Raw genomic sequence first — 11,168 nt, 5'->3', positions numbered from 1 at the left:
CTGTGATATGGTTTTGTTAAATATACATTTGCTTTAGGTCTCAGTTTAAAGTTTAAAATTATACATCAGTAATATATTGAATTTATAGAATTATATATAGTAATAAGGATAAAGTAGAATAAGATATTTTTTTTATTCATATATTGACTTCATTCAGGCATTCTGCTCATCTTTACAGTACTCCTAAATGAAATATCCTAGAAGTATGTGAACAATTTTGTTTCAGTAACTGTTTTGACTTCAACATTTCCGTCTATGACTATGCAGGGGGTTGGAGGAATTTTAGCTCATACCTCTGTACAAAACTGATGTTTGTGGGCTTGAACTGCATGAACTGCTTTTTATGTCTTTCCCCAATATTTCTATTTGGTCTGTCTATCGGTCTACACTTGGTTTGGTCGATAAATATTACAGCCTCTGCTGTACTAATTAGGGTCATTGTCCTGTTGCATGACCCACCTACAGATAGATACCCAGACATTCCCCTGTAAAATGGTATAATTCAGGGTTCACCAAGCTACCAGTGTTGGGCCTTTGAGCAACGCATGTTTCCCATGCATGTGCTCACTATCCACGTGTGTTTCCTCACTAGCGTGTATGTGCAAGTTCACTACACTGATGTCTTAAAGGTGGAAATCAAAGTCCATCTCTGACCAACCCAAATGACGACTGTGGTTGTCTCTGTCTAAAGCAGTTTTGGAAGCAGTTTTGGATCTGAGGCATCAAAGCAATCCCAAACCAAGAAACTTCCATCCCCGTTATTAACATAAAATCAAATTTAAACGTTGGAATTTAAACCAAAAATACCTATTTTGGATTCAGCTGTCCACAGAACATTCTTCCAGGAGGCCTCTGGCCTGTTTGCATGGTGTTGAGTAAACCTCAGAAGGGCAGCAGTGTTCTTTCCTGAGAGTAGTGGCTTCCTCCTTGCTATCCTGAAATGCGCACCATTCTTGTTCAGTGTGTCTGGTGGTGGACTTATGAACATTCACATTACTCAAGAGAGGCCTGTTGGTCCTTATCCATTTGTGTATAACCTGCCTCACTGTGGCCTGGTGGAGGCCAAACATTTAAGCTTAAGTTTCTAATAAAGTGGCCAGTGAGTGTTAGTACAAGGTAGGGGTTTCTAATAAAGTGGCCAGTGAGTGGAAGTACAAGGTGGGGGTTTCTAATAAAGTGGCCACTGAGTGGAAGTACAAGGTGGGGGTTTCTAATAAAGTGGCCACTGAGTGGAAGTACAAGGTGGGGGTTTCTAATAAAGTGGCCACTGAGTGGAAGAACAAGGTGGGGGTTTCTAATAAAGTGGCCAGTGAGTGGAAGTACAAGGTAGGTGTTTCCAATAAAGTGGCCAGTGAGTGAAAGTACAAGGTAGGGGTTTCTAATAAAGTGGCCAGTGAGTGTTAGTACAAGGTAGGGGTTTCTAATAAAATGGCCAGTGAGTGGACACACAAGGTAGGGGTTTCTAATAAAGTGGCCAGTGAGTGGAAGTACAAGGTGGGGGTTTCTAATAAAGTGGCCAATGAGTGAAAGTACAAGGTAGGGGTTTCTAATAAAGTGGCCAGTGAGTGGAAGTACAAGGTAGGGGTTTCTAATAAAGTGGCCAGTGAGTGGAAGCACAAGGTAGGGGTTTCTAATAAAGTGGCCAGTGAGTGAAAGTACAAGGTAGGGGTTTCTAATAAAGTGGCCAATGAGTGAAAGTACAAGGTAGGGGTTTCTAATAAAGTGGCCAGTGAGTGGAAGCACAAGGTAGGGGTTTCTAATAAAGTGGACAGTGAGTGTTAGTACAAGGTAGGGGTTTCTAATAAAGTGGCCAGTGAGTGGAAGAAAAAGGTAGGGGTTTCTAATAAAGTGGCCAGTGAGTGAAAGTACAAGGTAGGGGTTTCTAATAAAGTGGCCAATAAGAACATATAACGACACTATGAACCACTAAGAAGGAAGTTATGGAAACACTGACCTCTGGTGGCGCACTGTGGCATGGCTGCAGCTTTATTCAGCTTCAGGACAAAGAGGCAAGACACAGGAGTCACTCCATTGCTACAGTATTTATTCTTGGTCAGTCATTCAAACTCACGGCAGCTGAATGTTACCTCAAACCGTATATATCTCTCTCTGAAATCTTAAACAAAATAGAACCAATATTTACATGTATTCAAAAATACAAAATGTGATACAGACTTCGCCAGGTGTCTTTTTAAAAGACATAGAAATACATGGAGTATGAAAGGATGGGGCTTGGCAGGGAGACGGAGACGGAGACTTGGGAACATTTCATAGCACATGAATCAAAAGCCTGTGTAAAAACTGAAGAACGTTAGCTGTGTAATACGTAGTAGTTCGAAGTACGCAAACATTCTCTTCTGACCGTTTGTGCAACAGTTTACAGTTTGTGCCTGATACCGCTTGATTGGCAAAGAGAGGAATGAAACTGATTCAGTAATAAAATAAATGTACACCATTATTAAAAAAAAAACGATTCTAAAATAACAACAATAATAATAATAAAAAAATAAAACAGTAAAACAAATGCTGGTGACTGCATTTGGAAACCAAGGTGGGAAGAGAAACAGAAGAGAGGACAGACGGGGTTAAAAATCACAATAACGTCATGATCAACCGAATACTGATATTAACACTGAATTACGTCGTTTCTGAGGTCCATTACAGGCAGCTTTTTTTATGCGTCTGATTCTCGTCTCTCACACACAAACACACACAGTCTGATTCAAGTATTTTTACATGCGTCACAAACACACACGCACACATACATTTCCCAAACACGCGCGCACACACATTAATAGACTGCGTAGACGTCAGACAATGAAAATAACACTGTTTCCATGTGAAAAGAAAAAGAAAAAGATCCACAATCACTCTTTTCTTCAAGTTCTCCATGTTCCTTCATCATTCATTGCTTTTTGTTGGTTTTTCTGTCCTTCAAAAGTGCCAAAACGTCTCTTCTTGCCCTCCTCACAGTGATTTTACAGAATGTTCTCGTGGTAATCGCTATCTCCACCACACAACCCGCCCCCCACCCCCTCTCTCGGATTTGACTGACAGCTACAGGCACCAATCAGATGAGTGAAGAGGAGGAGGAGTGAAGAGTTCTGGATGGGGCTTCGTCAGGTTTCGGGGAGGTTCTGACCGTGATGCAGAACGGCGTGCTACATGGCCTCGGCGTGCCGGCAGGGATGGTGCGTTTTCAGACGGCGGACACCTGCTCGTTTTCTGGAAGGAGAGGCAGAGATAGAGAGAGATGATGTTAACTGAAGAGTAGGCCTATATCCGCTCCCGGTGTCAGCGGGTCTCCTGTCCTCTCAGTGCATGTTACAGGGTTGATGACAAGCGTGTGGAGGTGTGGCTTGGTGGGGAGTGTGAACGGGAGACCAGAGCCGATCTGAGGCTTGTCGACTGGGGACCCAGCTCTGATGCGATGACTAGCAGACCCCTGTGCCGACCAAGGCTAACTGTGCTCTCTCGGGCCTCGGCTGCTGATGGCAGACAGCATGACCTGGGATTCAAACCAGTACGTAATGGAAATGCACTATATGTCCAAATGTTTGTGGACAGCCCTTCTAATGAATGCATTTAGTTGTAGTAGTAGATGTGCAAACGCGCACACACACACACACACACACAGCTCATCTAGCCCCTGAAGACGGGAGCGGAGCAGATGAACCTCAACCTATGGGCTCCATGGCAAACATCAGGTGTGGTCTAGAGGAGTATAAAGCTTTGCCAGCATTGAGGAGAAGTGGAATTGTACTTTTGGGGATGAGGTGGGGGGGTGGAGGATGAGGTCATTGAATGCAATCAAATCCTCACAGCAATCCTCCAACATATAGTATATATAAGTCTTCTCGGGACAGTGAAGACAGCTACTTTAACAAAAGCAGGATAAACTGTTTTTAAATTCCCTTGATTACAAAAGAAACTGAATGAATGAGTAAGTGTCCCAATACTTTTGTCCATATAGTGTATCATGTCATGAACCAAATTTGACCTGAAAACTTCCTACCTATTGATCATGAAAGGTAATTTAAGATCCTCACCATCACATGGTGGTCGCCGTGGCGCAGGGCAGTGGGTGTATCCGTGCAAGCGGCTAGGTAGGCGTGGTTGTGGAGGTGGTTCCAAGTCACATGACCTCTTAATGAGGCGTGATCTCTGCAGGGCTGCGTTGTAATCCGGTGGCCGTCTTCCGTGGGTGTAGCTCTGGTTTAGCTCCTCTGCCTCGGCGACCGACAGCGCTGTGTAGCCGGGCGGGGTGGGCGGCGGCTCGCGGAAACGCCTCTCTCTCCGACCCGTCGCGCTTTTTGGCACGTTTGGAACCTCGTCCTTCCCGCCTCTGCGCTTGATCGTCCCAGTGTCCCCTTCGGAATCGTCGCCCCAGTAAGTGATGGGCGTGGCCGAATGACTCCGCCCCATTGTCGGCACCTCAGACAGTGTCTCCCAGCTGCGGCTGTCGTAGTAGCCTATGCGCTGCGGAATGCTCTGGATGTTGTCATGGGAACCGCTGGAGCAGGATGTCCAGCTGCCCCGCCCACTGTCCGCTGCGTCCAACGAGGCCCGGTCGCACTGGTCCTGGTTCAGAGAGTAGGAACTGGGACAGAGAGTGAAAGAATAAATGAATCAAATGAATCAAATGAATCAAATGATTACCACAGATTAAAAGATGACCTGATTTCCAAAAGGCATAAAGCAAACGGCTCTGTGGCCCCAAGCACGGTTACCTAACTGTGCTGAGAAAGCTTGGCTTAGCCTGGTTTGTAAACATTCCTTGCCGAGCCGTGTCCGTGTGGAAAAGTTACCCTCTGGGCTCAGAACCAATGAACCCTGCAATTCTTCTTTGGGGGATTGTTGACCCCCCCACCCCCCTACACCTCTTTTTCAAACTGCTGCTGATGCGACGTCACCAGGCAACCTATGCACCTGGAGGGAAGCACCGCATCCCTGGCTCTGATGCACCGGCTAGCAGACGCCAGTGACTGCCAGTGCTGCACTATGTGAGGGATGTGTGTGTGTGTGTGGGGGGGGGGGGGGGCGCCATCTACCCACCCCTAGAGAGAGCAAGGCCAATTGTGCTCCCTCGAACCAGCGATCCTCTCATCACAGTGACAGTGCCTTAGTCCGCTGGACCACCCGGAGCCCCGTCTTCAGCTGTTTTACAGATGGTGTGATGTTTGCTTCAAGCTGCTTCACGTTCCAACCGTCCTACCTAATTCAAGATGTTTAGAGAATCTACTCTGTTTACGGTCTTCTACTGTTTAAGATGAATTGTTGTAGTGGAAGCAGATGCAAAAGGGGTTTTTGGACTTGTTTCTTAAACAGATTTCAGTTTGATGATTATTTATACTGGAGTTGACTGTGTCGTACGGTTGATCTATTGTTTTTGAAACATAAACAGGCCAGGTCCAATTACTCGAAAATATCTCAAACCCCGATTCTGAAGAAAACAAGCACCATTGTGGGCAGTTGCGTGACTGCGTAGGCTCTCACCCGAGGCTGATTTGGTCAGGCTCCGTCCGGTGCGCGCCATGAGCGTGCGAGTGCGTATGTGTGTGAGAGAGGCCGTGTGCGTGAGGGTGAGGGTGGTCGTCTGCCATGATGTCGGAGGACGAGGAGCTCAGCAGACTCAGCTGATCTGGGGCTTCATTCACAGCCAGGTACGGTCCTATGGAACAAGGACAGATGGAGGTAAAACACACCTATATGCATGTACGGAACAGACCTTTTAAAGCTATGGGTGTTATATATAGGAGGTTTGGAAACGTCCCCCCCCCTCCCTAATGGAAGGTAAGCACTGTTTTAAAGCATTAGCACCGTTCAGAGCGTTCGCACCTTTTCTAGGTGTGACGTTAGGTGAAGTAGGCGGAGAGGAGAGTACAGAGGAGGCGTTTGACTGGTTGTCATCTGGCTGCCTTCTTTGCCTCTCTTGCGCCTCCTCTGAAAGCGAGAGAATCTTCTTTAAGGACCCAGGGGATCGGGCACCTATAAACAAACACACACACAAACACACACATATTTAAAACCACTCAACGACTCTAAATACAAAATATTAATGCCATTAAATGTGATTTGAGAACATCTGTATAACACATTATTAATCCATAGTATTTCTTCATTAGCGAATTAAAGTAAATTAAAGCAAATAACTGCTATATATGGGGTAATCTGGGATAAAGTACCATGGTTAATTATACATACATACACAATCTTTTATATTATATATGTCCCAAAAGTATTGGGACACCTGCCCATTCATTGTTTCTTCAAAATCAAAATATCCTCCTTTTGTTGGAGTAACTGGCTCTACTGTTCAAGGTACAGGGAAGGCTTTCTACTATATTCTTGACAACTGCTGTGAAGATTTGACAGTATTCAGCAACAAGAGCGTTTGTGAGGTCAGGATGTTGGATGCTCACCACCCCTGACTAGTCCCAAAAGCATTGGATGGAGTTCCACTGGTTCACAGGCTCATGTTTATCTGCGCATTTGCATATCTGTGTCAGCAATGGGTGCAACGCAAAGTAGAAGGGGTGTCCACAAACATTTGGACAGATCGTGTGCGCATCTTACCAAACGGAGGCAGTTCTTTGCCAGTTGGCTTCTTGCTAGCCGGATGGTTTGGAGTGGAGCTTCTCTGATTGACTGGAGAGGCGTCAACTCTCCGCTTTTCTGCAGTGGTCTTACACACTAACACACACACACACACACACACAGAGATCCAACAACAGATAAATGTAAACACACACATACACATGAACAAACACGCAATGTATTTATTACAAAAATGACCAACACTAACATACATGTAACACACAGGGCAGAAGAACGATACGCGTCACGATACAGGAGTTACGATTCAGTATATTGTGATATACTGCGATACTGTAAACATAGCCACGTGCTAATTTTTTTAATCACGCTGCTCACTGCACTGTGTAACACTGGTTACGTGGGCAGGACAACGTTTACGAGAGCTGTGTTGTGCCTCAGTCCACGTAGTTCTTCCTCTTTCAGTGACGGTTCTGTATCTCCCAGCTTGTCCAGAAATGCATGTAAAGTGTATCCTATAGAATTCTACTTCCTGACTGTAAGGAGAGCCCACAAACTAGAAGGAAAATCGCTCAACTCACCCGTGTTGGTGGCAGGCTCCCACTGCAGGGAGAGTGTGTGCAAGGTCTCTTCGTTGCTCTCGTATGTGAGCATGTCCAGATACTGTCGCACTCGCCTGCTCATCAGCTCCGCCTCGTACAGCTTCTTAGCGCTGAGGAAGGAGCTCCGCCTGCCGCGCCTCCGCTGCCCCACTGTCCCCACCTCAGACAAAGAGGAGCTGCTCACCTGACTCAGAGACCTACACACACACACACACACAGGTTGAGAGTGAATGAGTAAAGTGGAGAAAAGGAATTGGGGGTGGGCAGGGGTGGGTGGATCTCTGACCTGGCAGAGATTCAATGATTGTGTGTTTTTAGGAAGCGATTCAATGCATCACGAAATCTCACAGCAGTTTCTATGATTTGCTATAATGGTCACATATTTGGAAAACAAATGTGTCACATGCTTTGTACACCCCCCCCCCCTTTCTGATCAATTAGTCCACTAAACAATCTTTTAATAATTGAGTTAATTAGATGCAGTAAAAAGTTCTCTGTAGGGGATTTGTGACTATTTCACATTTCAACATCAGTGTGTGTATAATTTGACAACCGTACACAAACACGGGCATATTATTGTACAATTGTTGTTTTGTTTAGTTTTTTTTGTTTTTTAAGTTGAATCAGACTGTAGATCTGAAGTTCAGCCAAAAAGTAATGCAGTTGACTCGCTTCAGACTGGAGAATCCCTCATTGAAAGCAGAGAGGAATATTAATAATGCTGCTCAGGCATGCACTAAAGCTTTTAGTGTGTTACAGTCTACCCATGCTTTTCCAGACGAGGAGAGAGGAGGAGAGAGGAGGAGAGAGGAAAGAAGAGGAGAGAGGAGGAGAGAGGAAAGAAGAGGAGAAGACAAGAGAGGAGGAGAGGAAGGGAGAAGGAGAGGAGGAGAGAGGAAAGACGAGGAAGAGAGAGGAAAGACGAGGAGGAGAGAGGAAAGAAGAGAAGAGAGGAGGAGAGAGGAAAGAAGAGGAGAGAGGAGGAGAGAGGAAAGAAGAGGAGAAGACAGGAGAGGAGGAGAGGAAGGGAGAAGGAGAGGAGGAGAGAGGAAAGACGAGGAGGAGAGAGGAAAGAAGAGGAGGAGAGGAGGAGAGAGGAAAGAAGAGGAGGAGAGGAGAGAGGAAAGACGAGGAGGAGAGAGGAAAGACGAGGAGGAGAGAGGAAAGAAGAGGAGGAGAGGAGAGAGGAAAGAAGAGGAGGAGAGAAGAAAAAAGAGGAGGAGAGAGGAAAGAAGAGGAGGAGAGGAGGAGAGAGGAAAGAAGAGGAGGAGAGGAGAGAGGAAAGACGAGGAGGAGAGAGGAAAGACGAGGAGGAGAGAGGAAAGAAGAGGAGGAGAGGAGGAGAGAGGAAAGAAGAGGAGGAGAGGAGAGAGGAAAGAAGAGGAGGAGAGGAGAGAGGAAAGAAGAGGAGGAGAGAAGAAAAAAGAGGAGGAGAGAGGAAAGAAGAGGAGGAGAGAGAGGGAGAAGAAAAAAAGAAGAAGAGGAGAGGAAAGAAGAGGAGGAGAGAGGAAAGTAGAGGAGGAGAGAGAGGGAGAAGAAAAAAAGAAGAAGAGGAGAGGAAAGAAGAGGAGGAGAGAGGGTAGTTACTAGCAGGATTATCTAAAACAAGGTGAGCTACTGCATCCGCTCAGTGTTACTTCAGTTAACAACACAAACACAGCGATGTTAACAGAACACTAACAGGGAAAGAGACGACAGGAGACGAGGAGTTAAACCAGTGTGTGTGAAAAACAAACAAACAAACAAACAAACAAACAAACCAGAAAGCGAGCGTGTGCTACAGTCCCACTTACCCAAGACTCCTCCACTTTTTCTTCCTAAAACACAGAGCCGTGAGGACACCAAAGAGGAGGATGGAGAGAAAGACAGACAGGAAGAGGAGAGAGACAGACAGGTGCTTATACAGTGAAGCCCACAGAACAGAGGCCACAGACCACTGGAAGAGCCCAGTAAGACATCAAGCACAAACACTGCTGGCAGAAATACGACCCAAACAATCATTAAAGGGCCCATATCCCACTTTTCTCTCGTATATTTATACTTTCTTTCCTTGAGATCTGCGGCCAGTGACCAGCTTACAACGTGTCTTTATCCCTTAGATTCAATAGAATAGTTTGGCGGGGAAAAAAAATCAGTCAGAAATCGTTGATATCGGACATTTAGTAAAGTAAATGACATCAGAAGACTTATACTATTATACACAGGTTTAAAAAATAAATAAATAAATAAATAAAAATCCCTCGGATTTAGGAAAATTTGGTTGTCCAAGATATGGGCCCTTTGAAGCAGGTGAGAGTGTGTATTTTATTTGCATGTAAAGCATTTAAAACAACAAGTGACTGTTCAGGATAAGCAGAACTCTGAGCATGGGTCAGAGCTAGACTGTATGCAAGTCCAGGCGTACCTCGTTTTAAACAGCATCGTCGGGTCCATGTTGACGGAGGCCATTCTAACCACGTGTCGGATCTCTCGAGCAATCATCCTCAACTTCTCAAAGTTCACCAGACCGTCCACTTTAGAATCGTTGCCTAGAACACAGCAAGTGGAAATGCTCAAAATTCTAGTCAAAAGGGGAGATCTCAAAGCTGCAGGTGGGTCTAGGGGTTATGGGTCTTACCCTCGTGGAGGAAGGTGAGGTCTTTCTTGATGACAGGAAAGAGAGGGATGATTGGAGGCTGGAGGTTGTGCTTGTTCAGCAGGTTGCGGTATTTGGCCATGTTCCTCGAAGGATCGAAGACTTCCTGGAGCTCGGACAACAGCTTCTCGTATTTGCTGGGCAGCCGCTCCCAGGTGGCGCGCAGCCGAGAGACAGGGGCCAGATTCAGCCCGCTGAGGGAGGGATAATCAATGACGTCAGCAAAAGTTCTTAATCTATCAGCTTGTCCAGAAATGCACGTGTAAGGTGTATCCTTTAGTAGAGGCTCAAAGCGCAAGTTACACTTCCTGACTGTAGGGGGAGCCCAGAAGAGAGAAATACCAATTCTCACATAATGCAGCTTTAAGTAAAGCAAGACATACAGTAACTACAACTGGTTACAATGACTATCTGTATATAAAGAAATTATGTTGGATCAGATACTGCAGGGAAAATAAGAACGAATCAGATTTAATCAGACACACACACACACAACAGCAAGTCGTGACGACGTACCTGATAATGGCAAACATGGAGTTGAAGTTCTTGCACTCCCTGCAGTGGAGGGCGACTTTAACGAAGTGCTTGATGATCTTCATTCTTTTGACCTGGTTGGCTTCTCGCACGATCTCCGTGGCGACCCAGAAGGTCTCCTGATTGATGAGGTCCTCAAAGTTGCGAAGGTTTGCGGGCCGGTCGTGTGGGCGGAGCTTAAAGAGGTCTGTGATGTAATCGGTGGGCTCGACGCTGGCGAACAGCAGGTAGTTGCGCGCCGAGAGCTGATTGGCTATCTCTGTGGAGCTCAGGGACAGCAGGCACACCTGAGACTCCCGCTGCAGCTCCTGAGCCTCGACGTCCGAGCACAAAGTCTCTGTCTCCATGTTGCTCTTAAGGTAATACCTGAGACATAAACAAACCCACACACAGTTAGCGGAGGACGAGTTCTCGCGGACATCGTGGATTTTGAAGGGAGGCCTTTCCCCTAGCCTACCTGGCGCAGAGCTGAATCCTGTCGGCCAGTTTCGAGAGCTGATCCGGAAGCCGCCTCTGTTTGATGACGCCCTCCGGGGTGACGGACACCTCACACAGAGAATACGCTTCAGGACCTCCAGTGAGACCAAACTCTTTGATGGCCAGATTGGCCGTCTCTCGGGCTGTGGTGTCCCTATTGATCAGCAGGTAGCGACTCTGTTGGTCAGCCTTGAAAACCCGCAGGACCTGATCTTGTAATTCTGTAAAGGAATTCACACAAATCTAATTAACCAGGCTAACTTGGACAGCTACTACTATACACCGGTAGCCAGGTTCAGCCATCCTGCAGTTCGTAAGCTTTCACTTTGCTTCACATTTTCACATTAGCTTCAGTCTGGCATCTC

At 46.2% G+C, this 11,168-nt stretch overlaps 1 protein-coding gene across 8 annotated transcripts in view; it reads right to left on the bottom strand.

Annotated features, from left to right (window-relative positions):
* Window positions 1–2,023: 2,023 nt before the first annotated feature.
* The window catches only part of rapgef2a (Rap guanine nucleotide exchange factor 2a), a 45,857-nt gene continuing 36,712 nt past the window's right edge, over window positions 2,024–11,168 (bottom strand). For 5 of the 8 annotated variants that reach the window (XM_072670727.1, XM_072670729.1, XM_072670728.1 and 2 more), the window contains 11 exons: window positions 10,784–11,024; window positions 10,309–10,692; window positions 9,775–9,986; window positions 9,562–9,685; window positions 8,951–8,974; window positions 7,137–7,354; window positions 6,577–6,693; window positions 5,839–5,988; window positions 5,497–5,671; window positions 4,050–4,600; window positions 2,024–3,225 (listed from right to left, as the gene is read on the bottom strand). In XM_072670727.1, the coding sequence (XP_072526828.1) occupies window positions 3,200–3,225; window positions 4,050–4,600; window positions 5,497–5,671; window positions 5,839–5,988; window positions 6,577–6,693; window positions 7,137–7,354; window positions 8,951–8,974; window positions 9,562–9,685; window positions 9,775–9,986; window positions 10,309–10,692; window positions 10,784–11,024 (2,222 nt within the window). In that variant the 3' untranslated portion in view covers window positions 2,024–3,199. Of the gene's footprint in view, window positions 3,226–4,049; window positions 4,601–5,496; window positions 5,672–5,838; window positions 5,989–6,576; window positions 6,694–7,136; window positions 7,355–8,950; window positions 8,975–9,561; window positions 9,686–9,774; window positions 9,987–10,308; window positions 10,693–10,779; window positions 11,025–11,168 lie in introns of those variants that run through there. The other 3 variants (XM_072670731.1, XM_072670733.1, XM_072670735.1) reach the window with 2 other exon arrangements.

Source organism: Salminus brasiliensis, chromosome 24 (genome assembly GCF_030463535.1).
Source record: "Salminus brasiliensis chromosome 24, fSalBra1.hap2, whole genome shotgun sequence".
Classification (NCBI taxonomy): Eukaryota; Metazoa; Chordata; class Actinopteri; order Characiformes; family Bryconidae; genus Salminus; species Salminus brasiliensis.
Note: the sequence above shows the minus strand (reverse complement) of the source record. Positions and strands in the feature narration are given on the sequence as shown.